The sequence below is a fragment of the Saccostrea cucullata genome, unplaced genomic scaffold, assembly GCF_032062105.1.
Source record: "Saccostrea cucullata isolate Sc308-1 unplaced genomic scaffold, CSIRO_AGI_Scuc_v1 ctg439, whole genome shotgun sequence".
NCBI classification, from domain to species: domain Eukaryota; kingdom Metazoa; phylum Mollusca; class Bivalvia; order Ostreida; family Ostreidae; genus Saccostrea; species Saccostrea cuccullata.
This window is the reverse complement of record NW_026928938.1, coordinates 67,501-88,853: the sequence shown is the minus strand read 5'-3', so window position 1 is coordinate 88,853 and position 21,353 is coordinate 67,501. Positions and strand designations below refer to the sequence as shown.

Below are 21,353 nucleotides of genomic sequence, written 5' to 3'. Positions count from 1 at the left end.
AGTGCTAAAGATACTACAACACTTCAACACAGGTTACATATGGTGATGAATGTTAAAGCTATACACACATATATACACAACTAATTCTATGAGTAAAACTGGTAAATATAAAGAGGTTGCTTGTCTTTCTTCTAAATTAAACTTACCAGATTTCCTTTCTAATGTAGTGAGACCGTGAATGGTATGAGGTTGCAGCTGGGCTTTCTGTTCCTCTTCTTTGTACCCTCTGTTTGGAATGGGTGGGGCAAAGGCAGAGTCCTGTATCAAACAAGAGAGGGTTAAAGCTATCAATCCTAATATTGTGTATTTACAAAGCAAACTTCACAAGAACTGTGAACAATAGTATTATTCTCCTGCCTACCTCCAAGTCAATTTTCAAAAGTTAACATATTCGGTGATTTTTTTAATATTTTTTTATAGATAATTATACGAAACATTACTTATTTGGGAAAACACTGAGAGATAACTCTAAAATTTTGGTAAAGCTTGTGTTTTTCACTATAGAAATCAATGGAAAATATTTTTAAAACGTCTTTCCACCCATCCCCCCACCCCCTGTGACACAAAAATTCCTTTTTACTTATTTTCCACCAATTTCAAAGCGATTTACAACTGAAACATTATATTTTATTAATATATTTATGTTTTATTTATTTGCCTAAAACATGAGAAAAGATATAAGGAACATTTAATCCTATCCAAGATTATTTCAAAATATGGTGATAACTGAAAGTCCCATTTCAATGGAAAATGAATGGGCAGGGCAAAGGCCGAGTCCTTTTTCAAGAGCTGGAGTTAATGGGCGGGGCATAATTTCCTATTTATCGTTAATATTAAGACAATTCATCAATTACCATTGAACTGTTCTTTGTATTTAACAAAGATTTTATGGCCAAAATGACATTTATATTGATTTAAATGGTTGCAAAATGTAAGCGGGAATCAAGAGTTAGCGTGCATATTTCTTTGGTGGCTTTGACGAAAACAATGATGTGCTCATTCATGAACCCTGTTTTGAAATCATTTATAAATACAATACACGGCATGGACAACTGTAGCATTAATTCAAGATTATGCTCCTAACTCCATACCTAGTGACTACGCTAAATTTTAAAGAAGTCAATTTATGTACATGTACAGTAAATCTGTGCAAAGAAACAGATGATGGCAAAGTGTGAAAAAATAGGGGTAAAAATTTCCTTCTGTACAGTGATAAATGAATACAGAATAATGGTTGTGGCTTACCATACATCTAGGGTCTACCTCTGAAAGAGAAGAGTAACATACTGAATTAGAAGTTTTTTCAGGCTTAATGAATTCTAAAGCAGCTGATAAAAATAATTTTCATGATACATTTTTCTAATTGCTTAAATTTTTTTAACTCTGAATTTTTTTAAATTTTGGTATATAAAATATTTATTTTAATTTGCTTTTATTATCTTAAATAATTTTTACAATTTATCTTTCAAATCTAAAATTGTCAATAGCTTGTTTTATTTTGGTTTATAAATTGCTCAGTCTTAGCTTTAAACCTCTACAGAACTCTACGCACCTGAGTAAACACTACTCTTCATAGAGGCCCCGATCTTAGAGTCACTGCTTCTTTTGGAGTAGCTCTCCCCCGTGATGGTCTCATACGTGCTGTCAATAGGACCGGAAGTCGGTCCAAAACTCCGAGAAAACGTGGCCGACTTGTTGACTTGAGAATAAACAGCCGGTTCATGAGAACTCCTTGTGGGACTATCAGGCATTGGTTTGGCTTTATCATAAAAGTCATCATTGGCTAAAGGTAGATCATTAGAGTTACGGGAAGGATTAACAGCACTAGGGGGTTTTCCTTCCATGATTTCATTATTAACGTAAGAAATCCTGGGGTTACTGCTAACTGTTATCACAGTCTTGTTTTTGGGACCTGTGCTTGTTTGTCTGTGAGTGACCTTTGGCTTGCTGGAATCAGAGCCCTCAAACACTGGCCCTGCAGGCTGCTGTGAAAACTGTGGCCCTGATTTAGCATTATTGGATTCTTGATGATCAGAACTTCTATTGACTGGGGATTCAAACTGGGGACCTGCCCTAGAACTAACTTGAGGTGGAAAAGAAGTACTATGATTTGAAGACACATCAAACTGAGGTCCTGCTTTGGAGGAAAGGGACTGGTGAAATACAGGGCCTGATGGTTTATTATTGACAAACTGAGGTCCGGCTTTCCCAGAATCTACAAAAACAGGACCAGAGCCAACAGTCTTTAGAGGTTCCTCAGGTTTTGGAATGGGTTTCTCTTTTCTGGGAATTTTGGGACTTTTTTCTTCACGATGGAATGTAAGATGATCTGCCTTGTTCATGTTTTCATATTTCCCATCATCACAAATGTTTTCATACCCAGTTGGGGTCCCCCCTTCTTTTGGATCTGGTGTAAACACTGGTTTGGGTTTAAGTTCGGGTCTCGGGCCTGAGGATCTTCGAGGACCACACTCTGCTGCTTTCTGTAGGTCCTGCAGTGCCTCCTCTAAAGCCTCCGGGGTTGAGTACATGTCTACCGTCTGTAACGCGTCCCTCTCTAAGATGGACACAACACTGGATTGCCTGGGTGATTCGCTGACCTTAAAGGCGGGTTCATTCTGACCCATTCCTACCATTTCATAAGGGTCTACTTCCCTATCTGAAGAATAAAATTTTAATGCATATATTTCTTTATCTACAGCTCTCATGTTTTGTGTTGTATATAATTTTGTCTACAATCAAAAACTTGTGTAATCTGTTGTCTTTTTTTACCTATTGACAATTGATTTTTTTAAATAATATGCATTTCCCATTTGACTTGTTTTTCTTTTTTTCACTTTATTTTACAAATTCTATTTTAGATAGAAAAATTTCCAGTTTATTATAATACTAGGTAATATTGTATAAGAACTCACTGGGGTCTGTGTGGCCATCTAGCTCCACATTATAATACTCATCCTTCAAAAACAACAATGTAATCAAAATTCTAAGCTCAGGAGGATGTATTTTTTGGAAGGGGTGGGAGTTAAAAATGTAATCATGTAGATTTGCATGGTTGCAAAACACATCCATCCCCAAACATCATTTGGAGGATTTCTCAAATTAAAAAGATTATTTTCCAAAGACTTTCCAAGTGCTTATTTTTTGCATACATTTTTTTCTAAAATTCCCTCAATTGGTACAATAAATTGATACTATGGATTGTTTAACTTTATATATTGTCTTACATTTCCAGGTTGTGGTTCAAAGTTGGCGTAGATATTTCCATCCAGTGCCTCTATATGCTGCTGAAATAGTTCCCTGACACAGCGATGGGCCATCTCATACTGGTCCTAGGGAATGTTAAAATCATGTTTAAAATTGCAAAATAAATGACAAAATAAATGACAAAAAAAATTTACGTTAAATAAAAAGAAATCATTTTTAATCATTTTTTCTTTGTGTTTTTTTTATAATATTTCAAATCTTTCAATAATCCTTATTTGCAGCATTAACCTGTGTATTGGACTGAATGCTACTCACTGGAGTCTGAATCATGGATTGCCTCTGTTCTCTCATTTTCTTCACGATTTCATTCAAATTAAAATCACAGTCTAACTTCTGGGAAAATCAAAGAAAAATACGTTAAACATTCTCTTATTCTTTAAATTTATAAAATCTTTCAGTTTTTGAATACTGTAATTTATTTCAATTCCACGGTGAAAAAATTTCATGATATCTCAAAAAGTACCAATTGTGATGGTTTTAATTTCATGCTGTAAGAAATTAATTCAAAATTTCGTATCATTTAAATGTTTTTTTAAAATCAAATAATAACTTTCAGGACCGGTTTAATTTCACAGAAAAATGATAAATCAAGAACATAGCGAATTTAAAACCACATGATTATTTCCCAATCTACAGTATCCTATTTTTTAAACTTATGTAATCAACCTAATGATAAATACTGTAATTCAATGTAATATTTTACACTGTACAGTAGAACTCGGTTTTAACAAAGTCACTGGGAACAGTGAAATTACTTTGCAATATCCGTAATTTGCTATATCCGTGTTTGTATTAAACAAGTTTTACTGTATCTTTAAAAACTGAAGGGTTTTTAGTTAATTACATGCATGTTTCAAATTCTGAAAAAAAAATATAATTAGAATACAAAGTAATTCTTAATCAAAAAACATTTCTACAGAATCAATAGAAAATTTACCCTTCATTTGAGTAAAATTCGATAAAAAACCTACCCCACATTTAAGAACGTCCCATGCGTAATCTACAGCACAGATAGTTCCCGTTCTGCCACATCCAGCACTGAAATCAAAAACGTACAGATAAAATAGAATTATTATGATAAACGTACAGTAAAATCAGAATAAATAAAACAGTACATTAGAAGGTTATGTTAAATATTAAGCCGTAGAATCAAATGGTCAATTGCAAATTAGACAATTTTTGAATTTCTTGTCCCAATTAGCTAATTTCAGCACATGCATTGCTAAAGTTTCAAAAAGCAAGTGCCACTTTGGGCCTTATTTGGACCTGAGAATTTCTGAAAAACCAAAACTGCTCAGTTTAGGTTGCAAATGCAGTATTTATCACTTGTAATGTTGTTGACCACGTATCCATTAATCGTGATGTAATTTCCCATCTGTATTATGACGTCATAAAATGCAACATTTTTCCTCATATCCTGTAAATTCCTTTCACTTTGAAAATGACCTAAAGTTGAAGCATTTTTTCAATATTTCATATAGAGCACAACCTCTGATCCAATATATGCAAATACAATGTACATAATGAAAGCTCAGTTTCTGAAGATAAAAAAATATGTTTATTTTTTGGATCGTGGGCTGTGCTAATATTTTAATTCTTTGCTGAATGTAGTCAAATACACGTTTTCTGCAAATTTCAAGAACATTGCAATTTCTCAAACCTTTTTTCCAATATCTGGATTCTCAAAACAAAATTGTATTGTAGGAAGTGAAAGCACCAAGTGTCTAGTACTTTATTTTTATATATAATAAATGGGAAAGATGGTGAAAATTAATTAATTGATATAAATACAGGGCCATTTTATGCATAAGATGGCTCTTGCTCTTTCATGAACTTAAGTCTTTATTAAGATCTTGCAGATTTAGGGTTATTTGTTGCTTATGAAAGCAATGTTTTAATTCAATATTCAACTTTTTCTACAGAACCTGCAATGTACGACAACGGGAGCAAAGTTTTTGTCGTGGGATCGGATTTCTCTCATTTTGGCGATCATAGTCAGGATGACATCAATATCGTCGGGAATTCCGTGGTCGGGCCAGCCCGTGTATTGGAACTGAGTGACGATACGACGATCTGGGTCACCACTGCGCTTCACCTCTAACGTCCTCTCCACGCAATCATCTGCCAGCCAATGCTCCTCTTGCTGAAAAATCATCAGGCACAGTATTTAATAAAATCAATCAAAAGTTATCATACATGTATTTAATTGATGATTAAAACACTCAATTTCAACAAATATGATAATCCCTGTCCAGCCAGAAATCTGATTTAGGTCGGCGATGAGTTACATTTCACAAGTGTGGTAGACAAAGAGAAAACAGGGCTTTCACTCTTGATTATAATTAATTTTACAGTACGTAGGCACTACTTGTTATATTAATAACTTTATCCCAGATTTTTTTGATTTACTTTACCAAGTTTACTTTTACTATCTACTTTCATTTTGTAACAAGTTTGGGGAACTATAGCTAATAAATGGCTGCATGTTACAGTATGTTATTGTGCTTGACATCCTCCCTCCCCTATCACACATAACATTACACCACTGGCTCCAAAAATCTGTGAAACAAAGTTTAATTTGACACTCACTATGCTTCATGCAGCTGTTATTTGTTATTCACAGTTCCTGTGTATATAGGACAATATAGGACAGATTGATAGATTTCAAAATATTTAAATTTAGGGGCTCTCAAATAACTTCTTTATGTATAAACTGAAACACAGAATATATAAACCAACTATAAACAATGCTAACCCTAACATTGTGGGCAATTACAATTTATCATTGAGTCAAATGCTGACATTTTTCAAATTAATTGTTAGAGTATTATTTACTCTAGAATAAAAGACTTTCGGATTTTTCTGTTATTTCCCAATCATGAAAAGGAACAACTGCGATTGTGACCGGTTGGTAGGGGATGCTCACTGCACCTGATGTTTTGGAGGTCTGAATGTTTGTTCTGCTCCTATTTTATATTGTTTTATGGAGTTTAGAACTTGAATATTTTGAATAGTGTTCATTTTTTCCATATATTTCATTGTTCCCTATTGTGGCCCTGCATTACCATGAGTGTCATGTTTTGAACAATTTAGAATCTACGCTACCCCAGGATGCTTCCACATAAGCTTTGTCTTTTCTTGGTTATTTTCTATCTAAAGAAAACCATCCCAGTAACCAGTTACTCCATTGAAAAGGTAAACAAGTACCCGGTTACTAAAAATCAGTCGATCTGACAATACTAGTATTAACATATTACTACTGTGTTACAGTACTTTTAAGTTTGAGTAGTTTTCAATTTGACATGTTTGACAAAAACAAGTTTATATTGCAGGAAGATGTAGAAAAAAAATATGTCAACAGCAGGAAAAAATAAACTTCCTTGATATTTAATGCTAAAGTTCATATAGTTCACTTAAAAGGATTAATGTGTGCTTGAATTTTATTTATTTATTATACATGTATGTACTGCTCAATTTCAGTATGTCTCTCTTCTCTGGCCAATAACAGAACAAGAGTTGACATTGAGTTTAAGTGGTATATCTTACCAGATGTACATTAATGCTTCCATACGATTCATCTTCATTCTGACTGGAGGGCCAATACTTCGCACATTTTTTCTGGAAAAAATAATACAAATTAAACAAAAATTAAGTTTGTCAACTGTTAAGCATACACTTATGAAGTGTGAAGTTCCATGTGTAACCCAATGGTGCAGAAATAAATCTCCCACTCTACTTGTAGGTATCTTAATATTCTTTTATTTAAATCTTATAACTACAAAAATGTAAAATTTTCCTTTCTCATTCAAACAACTGAGCATTTATAACACAAAATTACATCAATCTCAGTATAGCTTGTATATATTAATAAAAGAACAATTAAGATAGAATCAATTCAAAACCAACCTGGTACCCTGAATTATATTTCAGTGAACTATTCTATTGTACACCTGTCAGTATCTAATGACCAATCAATATCTTAAACCCACCCTTTGCACCCCTTCACTAACTAGTATCTCTGCCCATTTGCAATCTTCACACTTGAACTTCTCAATATTAAAATGTGTATTTATTCCATCAATCATTATTTGTTTTACCTTGCCCATTTCCACTTCCTTACAGGCCATTAGTACGACTCGGACTTTCTGCTCCCAAATCATCCTCCAGAAATCGTCAACAGTGGTCGGGAGAGGGCCCTGGGATGCTATGTAAGCATCATTATTGTGGATGTTCTAAAAATAAATCAAAGGGAGATAATTGTGGATGTTCTAAAAATAAATCAAAGGGAGATAATTGTGGATGTTCTAAAAATAAATCAAAGGGAGATAATTGTGGATGATCTGTTAAAGAAATAAAAGGGCTACATTTATAAGGTACATGTTCCAGTACTTCCCATACCAGAAGTTCCCTAACTGTAATATCTGTTCTTATATATCCTTATTGTACCCCCTGCTTGAAGAGCAAGAGGGTATATAGTAATCATTATGTCCGTCCATCTGTTGCACTTTGGGGTACCAATCTCTTATCCACATCTCCTCTCATACCACTGAATGAAATTTGGTGAAATTTCCATAGAATCTTGATCTTTATTAGTACATAATGCCATTGTACATTCATTATACCTACCAGTATGTAGCTGTATTTACAGATTCATTACACCTACCAGTATGCAGAGCTCCAGATAATTTTTTACCCCAAAGTGTATTTACTCCCTGATTTTCAAATCAATGCAGATTTTGATTTTCAGCAAAATGAGTGTTTTGTTTATATATAAATGTGTTGACTTTTATTTTGATTTTGAGCTTGAACCGAAGTATGAGTTTTTTGAAGAGGAAAAATACTTAAAAGGTCAGTTCCTGCATTTAGATATTTCAAAAAATTTTGTAAATTCCAACAAGATTTTTTGCTTAGATATTGCGAAGCATTCTTTTTTTGACAAGGAAGATTATACAGTAGGTCAAGGTACACTGTACCATAGAGTCAGAGACACAGAAAACTTTTCCTTCATTTAAGATATCGTACCAAGAGTAAACTGAAAGAATCTTTGTTAATATGGCAAGTTGGGACTGAGAGAGATGAAAAGTATTGGCTATGAACACATATTAAAAAGATTATGCCAAGTGCATAATTTTTCTAGTACATGGAAATTGATTTTAATCTATAGTCTGTCCCACGACCGGAACGTCACTACTTTTTGCAAAATATCTCGAAATAAATAAATACCTTGGACTTCAACCTATATCCGATTGGAAGATTGATTTTTTTCCAAACTTCCTGCATTTATCCGAACCCTCGAGGTCAACCAGTGTATACACACGGCGGCAAATTCAAAGTCTACGGGGATTTAACATGGTGTAGTATCAACACCCTGGGAGCATCAAAACAGAGTTTTCAATAGATAGCACATTCTAATTATTTTTCAAAACTTTATATTTATAATATTAAAATATGTGCATGTATTTTTTTAATTAAATCTTTGTCAAATAAACAAGATTGAGTTCTAATGGTGATTTATGTACATGCATGCATATTGATGAATTAATTAGCAGAACCAGACATAAAGTAGATGAATATGCATGTTACATGGCTGTTTCAGGAAACCATTTTCTTGACCTTGCAGTTTAAATGAGAAAGTAATTTAAACTCTATTCATGAAAGGAAAACAGAAAGAACATGTCTGACATTGTCTGTATAATTTGATCAGCATAGAAAGTTAAGATAGGCTGAATCGTTTCATCTGAATCTGAGTACAGACTTGTAAATATGTACATATAACACCAGAGACAAATTCCCATAAATACTGTCATGTACATACTATGAGTTCAAATTCTCAGCCAGGTCTTCTTTAAAAAAAGTTTGATTGCCCTGTCCCAACCAACTGGCTAATGACAATTTTTTTTTTTTTTTTGTAATCTCAAGGAATCATTTTTTTTTGGGGGGGGGGGGGGGAATAAATTAATAAAATTTATATTAAATTTTCTGAGAATAATTTTATCAACTACCAGCCAACCTAATCCTGAGTTAGGAGAGGGCAAGTGAACGCTATTTTCAAGCTGCACATAGCCTCAACATCATCATCTTAACTCTAGAAGATTATCAGCTAAGTAATTGTTTTAATGAACTGCAGGCCATGATTAATAAATTATTTCTGTTTGATATACTCTGACACACATTTTTCAAGGAGGGTAGGTATAGGTAGCTTTTTTTGGCTTGATAGTATTGATCAAAGTGATATTAAAGTGTCATTGAAAAATTGCAGACTCATAAATTTATTTAATTAATGTTTATTAGTATATCAGTTTTCAATACACACTAGATAACTATAGACAGATGAAATATTAATCATTAAAAAAATTTTAACTAAAGGCATCCAAGAGAATTCAGAAATCATATACATGTACCATAGTTTTTTAAAAAATGAATCAGTCTCTATTTCTGTTTAATGAAACTAAATTTTAAAAAAAATTCAAGTTGCTTATAAAAATTGTTGGGGCATTTTGATGGGTCAGTCGGAGTACATCAAACAAAACATTTTATCCTTATTTGCTAGTATTTGTATAGCATGGTTGACTTGACCTTTGACCTACTTTACAAAGAAATACCCATAGTCATACACATCTAGGACTCCTATTCCAATCTGATGCTAGCTGGAATAATCATGTTTCTGCTATTTACGAAAAAGCTTGTAAGAGATTAAATATCTTGAGACTTTTAAAGTACACATTAGATAGAAATTCTTTAATTAAAATATATCTAGCGTTTATTAGACCGGTCCTTGAATACGCCGATGTAGTATGGGATAATTGCTCACAAGAAAATGCAGAATTGTTAGAAAAGGTCCAAGTAGAGGCCGCAAGAATTATTACTGGTCTTAGAGTAAATTCCTCAAGATCTAATCTATATGACGAACTCGGCTGGGAGCCATTATGTCAGAGAAGAACAAACCATAAACTAATATTATTTTATAAAATGTTCCATGGTATTGCCCCTAATTATATTAACGAATTATTACAGCCCTTCCAACCAGTGCAACACTCTTATAGTTTGAGATCAGATGGTAATAATCTTACTTTACCATTATGTAGAACTGTATCATACTATGAAAGTTTTATTCCTTCAACTATAAAACTGTGGAATAATCTTAGTACTGAAGTGAAAATGTCTCCTTCTTTATCGATTTTCAAGTCAAAATTAAACCAACCTTTTAGCAGTTGTAAATACTTCAACTATGGAAGCAGAAACGAGAATATACTTCACTGTCAACTACGTAACAAAGCTAGTAATCTTAATGCACACCTAAAAAATCATTATATAATAGACGATGCATCTTGTCCGAAGTGTAATTACCATACAGAAGATAATGAACACTTTTTTATGGATTGTCCAGCATATAATATTCAAAGAAATAAAGTAAGAAAAAACTTAAATGAGCTTGATGTACCTTATGATCTAAAAATTCTTTTACAAGGGAGTTCGGAGTATTCGTTCCAAACGAACTTCAATATTATAAAAAATGTACATGAATATATCAAGTTAACAAAACGTTTTTAATCATATTTTCTTTTTTGATATGCACTCTTGTCACTTTATACATGTTTATATTTATCATACTTATTTTGATCTGGATCTGTGCGAGTCAGGGTGTGGTTGCGTGTGTGAGTGAGGGTGTGTGTGTGAGTGTGTTTGAATGCGTATGTGAGCACTCATATCATAATATGAATTGTAATTATTTACTCTGTTCATTGTATTGTTACTTTGACCTGTTATATAGAGAGGGTATTTATAGGCTTAAGCCTGTTGCCCAATCTATTCAGTTTACTGAATAAATATTGTTTAAATCAAAGAAATACCCCAGTCAATTTAAATTAACTTAAGACTTTTGAGTGGCGGTGTTGATAAATTAACATTTATTCATGTTTATTAACTTATAATACTGTTCTTTGAAATTGTATGATATTCAGAAACCACACAAACTGATATCTTAAACATTACAAGATTACATTGGGATTTGGTCCCCCAAAGTTGATCAAGCAATGTGACAATTGCTTTGAAACGCATATTAACACGTTAAATGATAAAATGAATAATTGTTCATAATGATTTCAACTAAATTATTCAGTTGAGGGTTGCATACTGTATATGCCAGTAGAATAAAAATAGCTGGCCACTCATAGATTTAGATACATCTTAATAAAGAAGCTAAAAGCAAGTGACACATTTGTTCCTTAAATTGGAACACTCTAGTTTATGATGAAATTGATTTTCTGTTATACACTTTTATGACACTTTCTCTTCTTTCAGCAATATGAAGCTTGATTTAGACACTGGAATATATGGAGAGAGGCAGACCAGAAACCTTTGGCTAAAGGAAAGATAATATGCATAACAAAAGTAGTAAGTCTACTATAAAATTCAAGATATTCAAAACATCCTGTCTCTTTTAAATACAGTGGAGCCTCATTTATCCGTCCGCTTTGTTTTATGGTCAATTTGTCCGGATATGTGAAGCATCCACATATCTGAATTATCTGCTAAACAAGAAAAAATATTAAACGTTAAAAAATTTTGTTCTGATGAAAAATCATCCGGATACTGAAGCATCCAGTAATCTGGTGTTCGGATATCTGAAGGTCCACTGTACATGTATTGAGAATGAATTTTTGACGCTCTGATCACCTGATGTCTATTACAATTTTCCCGCTAAATTTTTTCAATTGTATATTATTCTCTTAGTATCCTTATATTTCTTCCCATGAACCACTGGGACAGAAAAGCTGAAACTTATGTGGAAGCATCCTGGGAGAGAGTAGATTCAAAATTGTTCATATTATGACCCGGGGAGTAGGTTGGGGCCACAATAGGGAACCAAACTTTTAAATTGAAGTACTCAGTATATAATAAGAAAATTCTATAAAAAATTTCTTCTAGGGAATTACTGGGAAAGCAAAGCTGACTCATGCAAAATCATTGTGGGGTAGTGTAGATTCTATATTGTGCAATTTATGACCCCGGGGGTAGGTTGGGGTCAGAAAAGGTATAACAAGGGGTTAATCTTGTAAAGAACTGGATGGTCAAAGCTATTCAGGTAAGCAATGTGGCTCTTGTAATATTTTTGTGTGAATTAAATGCTTTTGAAATATATGTATTAGGCCAAAATAAAAAATACCTTTGTTTCCCCTAACGCGACCGACCCAATTAGATCGCACCGACTGAAAAGATTTTTTAAATAAGATGATTCAATTATTTTTTTTATTGTTAACCAAGTTTTATAAAATACAATTTCATCAAAATCAGTTTTTATCAGAACGGCCGACATTGTTCTGCTTGTTATTTTCAAGCATTTGTTGGAAACAAAATGACGTCCAGACGTAAAAACAGGGATTTAGCTCTTCATTAAACAATGGCGACGTCTCAATCTTATGCTTTTAACAGGAATTGGAAATGGAATTCTTCACTCTTGAAACAATTCGGTAAATTACCATGTCTAATTAAGAGTGTTTCGGAGGTGTCTTGGCGTCTCCATGTGAGTGAATAAATTTTCGAAAGGGAAGTTAAACAACAAACAAACAAACCTGTCTTTGAATTTAAGGTACGTGATACATGGTAAGGCCCGCCTCATGAATAGATAAGGGGCCCACCTAGTGAACACATTCACTGCATTTTATTTAATTTGAGTTTTGATTTAATAACCAATTCATCTATGTTCCTATGTTTACTATATGCCATTACGGAACCATAGGAGTTGTTGTAAATATGTCTGCAAATTCATACTGATTAATATAATTCAGATGTCCTTTCTTTACGTTTTTTCCTGCCTTTATTAAGTGGTTAAACTTCGTGACTATGACATTGTATATAGCATTTTTATCATTTGTAGATTCAATTTGGTTCAATTAAATATTGTTAACATACTCTTTCCAAATAGTTTTGAAATCATGATTCAGCTTCCTGAGACGTTCAATAAATTTTTCTTTAATTAGGCTCTTGAAGATTGGTTGTTTCTTTGCTTTTTATCCCTTCGAGATTTGTTTGGATGACATTTCCCATTGCTCTTAATTTAGACGTACTCAGCACTTTTTTTGCCATTAAGCAGTGGGGGATCTTTTTTTTTTTGAGCCAGCATCTTCTGCGACACTGGACTTAAATTTTTATGGTCCCCTTTGAAGGACCGTTTTAAACGTTACTCATTAGGATTTGAACCTGCGATTTAAAATTAGCCATTACTTATTAACTTCAAAGCAAAATGCTTCAGAACCACAGCAAATCTCATGGCCTTAAAAAAGTACATTGATCGTCTATAAGCTCTAAAGGCTGATGGAAGATTTGAAAAAATATACTCGTATGTCTAGTCTTTGCGTATTTGAGAATCTTGTCTATTTTATTAAATTTATATGAATGTAATGGCGTGAGGTATTTCACAAGTTCAACTAAACAACAGTTGTGAATTAATTAATCATGAATTATGTTTTTAAACGGCATACAACATGTACATGTATGTAAATACTTAACATTTTGTTCACAAATCGCTTTCTTTTATACTTTTCTTATTTATAAAGGTAATTTTTCATTAAATTTTAGAATGTATTTTCAAAGCTGCTGTCAGAAAATAAAATTGTTTACCTACCTACCGACCCAACTTGAGAATTTAGGGTCGGGTTAGGGGAAACAAAGATATTTTTAATTCCGGCCTTACTCATCATATTTTACAGGATATTTGAGAAAATATAAACTTCAAATCAGTGTAAAAGCACCTTTAATAATGCACAACCTCACCATTTGAAAGAATAAACGAACCTTGATCAAAAATTTATTAATGAATGAAGCACAGAATATTTGATTATACATGTACTTTTATTACTACCGGTAACTTACAAAATGATGTTTTATAGGTTACATAATTCACAAGAGTGCAAAGTTATGATGACCATGCAGAGACAAGATACATGTACCATAACAAAGACATGCATGAAGAAGGATGTTCACTCAATTTTTCAGAATAATGTGTCAGATTGAAAGTCATCTTATGTTGGACAAAACAATCAGGACGTTCATCTGGATCACAGCTAGTAAGTAGTTATTTGAATGAAAAAGATTTTACTCTTCAGATTGGAACCTGAAAATGAGAATTAACCAAATATATGTATTTTTAATAAGTACACAATTCATGTTACTTAATATGATGAACATGATCTGAATTTTTAATGTATCTTTAAATTTCACTTTGTGCAAATTTATAAGTATTTTTTATGCACTGAATCTTTTGACAAATTAAAATGTTTTATCATCAATTTTTTCAGGCACAAATACCTGGTAGTCTGCAAATGGAGTGATCATTGGATGAGCCAGACAACACCATTTTCCTCAGAAATTTTAGGATAGAGACTAGTCACTTGGTCTCCATCTTCATTCATAGATGACGGATGTCGACATTTTCTCACTTCTGTTTCATGTCTTTACAACAAGTCATGGACTCCACACTCCAGCATCAGTGGGCGCTTGACTTTTATAAACATTTATTCCTCTGAAATTCATAAAATATCCTTTATTATAGGACATATATAACAAATTATTTATTTTGTAAAATATTTTTAAATTTTACTTCATTAATAAAACAATGGAAACAGTTCATACAAGCTGGTTCATCCTATAATCTAAAACTGTTTTATGTTTGAAGTAATTTATAATTTTACTGTTAAGATACTTAAGGATCCCTAGACAGGAAGGATAACTCTTTAATTTACAATTTAATTCATAGTCTCAAAATGAAGCTTGAACTTTCAATCTTTTTGTGCAACAATTTTCATTTTATCATGATAATATTTATTACTTCTCAATGTCCTTTAAGGTTGTTTGAAGTTCTCAGAAAGGTCCTATAAAAAGTTCCAATTTTTTGTTTTAACTTGTTTATTAAGTAAAACTAGGATAAATAGCAAAGTCAAAATTTGTTTAATCCATATAAGGAATTCATTATATTTACATATAGCTGGGGATCCAAGAAATTTTGCTCTATCCATGAACTCGCAATATCCATGTTTGTTTTAAACATTTAAGTTTTACTGACACGGTAAAAGTATTTCAAAATTACTTTGCCTATTTTATACAGTTATAATAAAATAATTCCAAAGTATTTTACAATTTTAAAAACAGTTTTCTCAATATTCTAGCACAAATAAATAATTTTTAAAGATTTTAGTCTGTATTTATTTCTTAAATATAAATTTTATTCTTAATACATACAAATTAAACAGAAATGATTTGAAATAAGAGGGCGAGTTGGGACCGTTCCTTGACAACAGGCCGAGACCGAGATATCTCAGCCCTGAGGACGAGACAGCCCTACTTCCCATTTGCTGTCTCGCCTAGTCTAAACAGGGCTGATACACTACTAGGTATATGATATAGGCGAATTAGGAGTATACAAGTTTGTGTATTGGGAAATTGTCAATGAATAAACATACTTTGAAAATTTACAAAAAAAATTTGTTGGGACTGAAAACCAAACTCAAGACATCTGCATTATTTCATACCTTGTAAAATATATCTGCGGGTACTGATGGCTTAAGTTAATATATGTAATGTACACAGCCATGTTTGTGCTTTTCCATCTTGTGTCTTCACCAGGTAGCTATTCAGTATCCTACAATAAAATATTTGTTCTAATAAATCATAAAATTAATCTGTTAAATTGTTTTAGGGAAAAAATTATATTAAAAAAATCCATAATTCTTCACACTTGCGTTATGTACTTTAATTTTGCGTGTATAGGAATATTTTAATTTTTGGTATTCTGTTATATTTGTGGGAAACAAAAATGCACATCCTGGGTCTGAGTTTACCTAACACTGATATTACAGGAAGTTTTGGAAGGGCAAGGTCAAAATTCATTGGTGACGTAGATTGATGCAGACAACAAATGTTGTCTTGCACTGGGATTTTAAAATAATATATCAACAAAGGATTTATGTGTTTAAAGCGTTGGATGTATAACAAAGTCAGGAAATATATGGCATGTGCATGTAAGGACAGCACTTGTTCACATAGAAACGATTTGAAGCTTATTTTGACCGTGTGTCACAGTTTACAACAAACTATAAGGTGTTGGATTTATATGGAAAGCTGGGAGAAACGAAGGTAAGACAGCATTTTTTATTAAAATCTTAATACTGCTGTAGTGATATAAAAGCAGTCATTCACTCGAGCTAAATTTGCAGTAACCTAGCCTTGATTTTTTTTTTTTATATATAGCAAGGTGATGATGGCAATTTACTCACCCCTTATGTTGTTTTATATGAATTGAGTCATACCTCTTTGCTTTATGCCGTGTATAACCCTTTAATGAATCTTTGATCCCTTCGGTCTCAGTCAGGGTATGAACAGATGAAAGTTTTGTTGAAGACGTAATATTTTTGCAGTGCAAATATATATCCTTGGCAGTCTCGGGCGTTATAGGTAATTCGGACGTCGATAACCATAGAGCACTCCCGAACGTGCGTGACGTCATTACCTTACTGACGGCAATGTACGGAAAATTACGAACAATGGATGATCCCCTTCCGAAGCGGTGGCCATTTTGACAATGTTAAATCCCCGTAGACTTTGAATTTGCCGCCGTGTGTATACACTGGTTGACCTCGAGGGTTCGGATAAATGCAGGAAGTTTGGAAAAAAATCAATCTACCAATCGGATATAGGTTGAAGTCCAAGGTATTTATTTATTTTGAGATATTTTGCAAAAAGTAGTGACGTTCCGGTCGTGAGACAGACTATAAATCTCCGATTTTTCTCCCGAAATGGAGATCGTCGTTGTTATTTCTAGAATATTCCTGGTCACTAAAAGGCTTTTTAATCTGTATAACTATTTCCTTTTGAGAAAAATCAAACACTGAGTTAACCTGATAATTCTTATCATTTGCTAAGTCGCACCTGTATTCTTCAATTTGCGAATGTATGATAGCTAACGCGTAATTGTATGCTCTATTTTAATTTTCAATGCGTATTTTTTAAATTTTATTTCATATTTCTGCAAATACATACCTTATCTGAAGCTATGCAGTATGTAGCTGTATTTACAAGGTAATTATACATACCAGTATTAGCTGTATCTACAGGGTAATTATACCTACCAGTATGTAGTGGTATTTACAGGGTAATTATACATACCAGTATGTAGCGGTATATAAATCTTTACAGGGTACCGTAATTATACCTACCAGTATGTAGCTGTATTTACAAGGTAATTATACTTACCAGTATGTAGCGGTATTTACAAGGTAATTATACTTACCAGTATGTAGCTGTATTTACAGGGTAATTATACTTACCAGTATGTAGCTGTATTTATAGAGTAATTATACCTACCAGTATGTAGCTGTATTTATAGAGTAATTATACCTACCAGTATGTAGCTGTATTTATAGAGTCATTATACCTACCAGTATGTAGCTGTTACTGAGTAATTATACCTACCAGTATGTAGCTGTATTTACAGGGTAATTATACCTACCAGTATGTAACTGCATTTACAAGGTAATTATACTTACCAGTATGTAGCTGTGTTTACAGGGTAATTATACCTACCAGTATGTAGCTGTATTTACAGGGTAATTATACCTACCAGTATGTAGCTGTGTTTACAAGGTAATTATACTTACCAGTATGTAGCTGGCATTTATGTAATCTGATCCTTCTTCTCCCTCAATTTCTTCAAGAGTGACCCGACTGTCATCAACTGCAAAAAAAAAAATTACTATTTCACACAAAACTTTTCTATGCTACATGAAGTTTTTGCTCTGTCAGTACATCAGAACAACTTCATCTGCCTCTGAGTCAGTAATTTTCCTGGTATTTCTGTAACTTACATGGTATAATATCTCTACGATATCTCTGTATGAATCATATGGTATAATATTTCTATATAGATCTACATGATTTACATGGTATATTTATATCTCTCTGATATCTCTATATGACTTGCATCAGTTGCATGGTATAATATCTATATCATATCCCTTTATGACTTACATGGTACGATATCTCTATATCGGTTCTTCTTGGTGTTGTAGGGCTGTTTTCCCCAGTTTGCGGGAAATGTATCTTGTTCTTTATGAAGAGCAGCGAGCTCTCTCAGTTCCTGTAAAACAAAATCCACATTAAACACACTTAATATTCAGTATTTACTTTCAGTTTCAAATTGATACTTGCTTCACAGGATTAAAATAAACTCAGATTTATCACTTTTATAGAGTACTCATAGGATTGCCAACTTCCAATTTTTGTTGCTTATAAAATAGGCCAGAACATGTGGAAAGCATTGGAGACATCTACATGTTCTTGCCTATTTTATGAGCAGCAAAAGTTTTGAAGTGGGTAATTCATGTGCCTGCATGGCTGCTGTTTAACATTGGAGACAATATATATACTTGTGTGAGGGCCAGGGCAACAAAAGTAGGGTATGAAAATGCCTTGGAAGCAAGAGGGAGCAATTAAAGACATTAAATGGGGAATGAAAGACAAAAAATTAATTAAGGGTGAATTATTTCATAACCTCTGTCTCCGTCTGTCTTGACATTCTTGATTTTGAAAAAACATTCTTTTCCCTCTCACTCAAATTGCATTAATGCTCCACTTAACATGCTAGATATCTCCCTCTTAGATTATCTGTCTCACACTTTTACATTGTTCAGGGGTGTGCAATTAGAAAAATTTATTACTAGCCCACGGGCTAGTGGAAGCTATAAAGTTACCAGTCCCAAGTAAAAAGTTACTAGCCCAAATATAGGGGCAAAAATTTAAATAAAATGAAATTAATTGTTGAAAAAGTCAGGGTACTGAGTTAATTCTTTTTAAAATTAATGTATAATTCTCACTATTAAATTTTAAAATCGTGTTTAAATTATCATGAAAGAAAATTAAAATGAATTTAAATAAATTATCTTCCCTTTTTCTGAACATTGCACTAGCTGCAGCTCATTTAGAATGAAATTAAATTCATTTTGTTTTCATGATTAATCATAAAATACACTAGAAATATATTTTATGTGTGTCACAAAACACTTACTTTTCAGTTGATTGAGTGATCGTCAATCAGACTTTTGGTGCAGCATAAATATCTTTTGGGAAAATAATATTTGAATTGTACGAAAGGAGGAAAATACACCAAAGGATTGCATGATTAAACTATAGGGATAAAATTGTTACAATTGTTAAATGTCATTCAGATCTATCGCTAACCTATGTGCCCCTTAACTCACAACAGTTGTTCTTGTAAAATATAAATTTATATTTAATTTATCAAATGATTGAACCTTATCTGTTATACAGCCCTTAGTGGAACAAATGGATTTCAAAAACTTGTTTATAGATCAGCTACAGATATTTCCATTTATTTTACTTTCAAATTAAAAAATATAATAAATCAATGTATTTTTAAGTTAATGGATTTTCTACGTCATGTTTGCATTAAGAAAAAAAATACAATTTCTTGCTCAGCACATAATTAAAGGAATTGACTTTCAACAAAATTTGGGTTGAAAGCGGCACTCAAATGGAAATAATTTTTTTTAAGTCTATAAAATCATCACACTTGATTCATTATGGGAACATAAGATTATATGTATTATCTTTACACTCTGTGTGTCCATGACAATTTTTTATGATTAATATATATATATTTTTAATAGGGATGTCAACGAGTACCTGGTTAACCGGGTACTCGATCGAACGTCCGAGTATCGAATACTAAAATCGGTACTCGGTTACTCAGATGTATAATTTTGAATAGTTCTAAACTTATTTATTAATGCATTAAACAATCGTAAAAATGCTCATTGCACTTGTACACACAGTAATTAGGGTTTCCTACGACTCTAAATGACAGTTATCGCCTGTGGCAGTGTTTATACAGTAATTATCATGACCAAGCACCTTGGGTACCTGGCTTTTCTTGACCTAGGCTGTCTTCTTCCCTTATTTTTTGCTTGGCTTTAATTATTTGTTTTCACTGAACATCGTTTAAGATCCATTATGTTTAAATAAATTAGATAATTTTGTCATTTCTCCGAGAAGGGGTAAATTCTCGGGAAAAAAGCGGATGATATTACACGTGTGATATTACATGCCAATTCAACTGGTTGAAGGCAAAGGCTTTACGTAAAAAAAAAAACTGATGTCCATCGTTGCACCAAACTACAAAATACCGTACCGTAATATTATAAAGCCTAGGATCGAAAAAGTGTACGAAAATCATAAATCCGCTCTGTTAGGAGAACTTGATCAAGTTCAAGTTGATACTGTACGTAGCTCTGAAGACTGATACCTGGTCGTCAAACGCGACAAAGAGTTACATTACAATTGCGTAGCAGATTATTTTTTTAAAAACCAAAGTACTGTGAACAAATTATAATTTTAATTCCTGTGTTTATTTGATAAATAAATTAAATATTAAGTATGTTATATTATAATTTCGTCGGGCACGAAGTGTTCATCATTATTATGACAGAAATACATTCACGGATAGGTCTCCTATCAGTGCATCTGATTTTATTTCTACAATAGTTTACATATATTTACACTTTTACCGAGTACCCGGGTACTCGATCGGGAAAACGTCCGAGTAACCGAGTATTAAAAATCGACCGATTTGACATCCCTAATTTTTAATATACATATATAACAGCTGCAGATCTGTAGCTCTCTGGTTTGTCTTTCCAAATTCTTTTCAACCCAAGAGCTACAGATCTGCAGATAATGTTACAAGACCAGTTGATCCTGACAAGCCTATAGCCTGTCCCTCCTCTACCCTATGAGTGTATTCGATTAAGACAACCCGTGTCGCACTAGTGTTAAATATGCGCATGCTCACTGATTGAACTCTAGTGATCTAAATAAAACATCTCGTGTTGTTTAGTGTTCATATAAATATGGCGAGGAAAACAGTATATTCCCTGTATTTTTGGTCTAAACAGGACAAACAACTGATTAACAAACAATATCCAATAAAGAATAGCAGATAATTTAATACAAGACCTCAAAGCTGAATTGATTGTTCAACAAATGTATTTTTTACAGTTATGTCTTTCACTAATTAA

The 21,353-nt window shown here is 32.8% G+C and overlaps 1 protein-coding gene and 1 long non-coding RNA gene across 13 annotated transcripts in view; both read right to left on the bottom strand.

Annotated features, from left to right (window-relative positions):
• LOC134279319 (tyrosine-protein phosphatase non-receptor type 12-like) overlaps positions 1-21,353 on the bottom strand; it is a 36,757-nt gene that overhangs the window by 9,484 nt on the left and 5,920 nt on the right. For all 12 annotated transcript variants that reach the window (XM_062761677.1, XM_062761680.1, XM_062761678.1 and 9 more), the window contains exons 2-13: positions 18,289-18,397; positions 17,919-17,995; positions 7,365-7,499; positions 6,814-6,885; positions 5,193-5,410; positions 4,239-4,305; positions 3,523-3,600; positions 3,228-3,332; positions 2,916-2,958; positions 1,553-2,659; positions 1,246-1,265; positions 147-258 (exon numbers count right to left, since the gene is read on the bottom strand). In XM_062761677.1, the coding sequence (XP_062617661.1) occupies positions 147-258; positions 1,246-1,265; positions 1,553-2,659; positions 2,916-2,958; positions 3,228-3,332; positions 3,523-3,600; positions 4,239-4,305; positions 5,193-5,410; positions 6,814-6,885; positions 7,365-7,499; positions 17,919-17,995; positions 18,289-18,397 (2,143 nt within the window). The remainder of the gene's footprint in view (positions 1-146; positions 259-1,245; positions 1,266-1,552; positions 2,660-2,915; positions 2,959-3,227; positions 3,333-3,522; positions 3,601-4,238; positions 4,306-5,192; positions 5,411-6,813; positions 6,886-7,364; positions 7,500-17,918; positions 17,996-18,288; positions 18,398-21,353) is intronic.
• LOC134279308 (uncharacterized) lies at positions 14,692-17,046 on the bottom strand. Its single transcript, XR_009994604.1, has 3 exons — positions 16,539-17,046; positions 15,795-15,904; positions 14,692-14,788 (listed from the first exon to the last, which is right to left on the bottom strand). It is a non-coding gene; the product is annotated as an uncharacterized LOC134279308 (long non-coding RNA).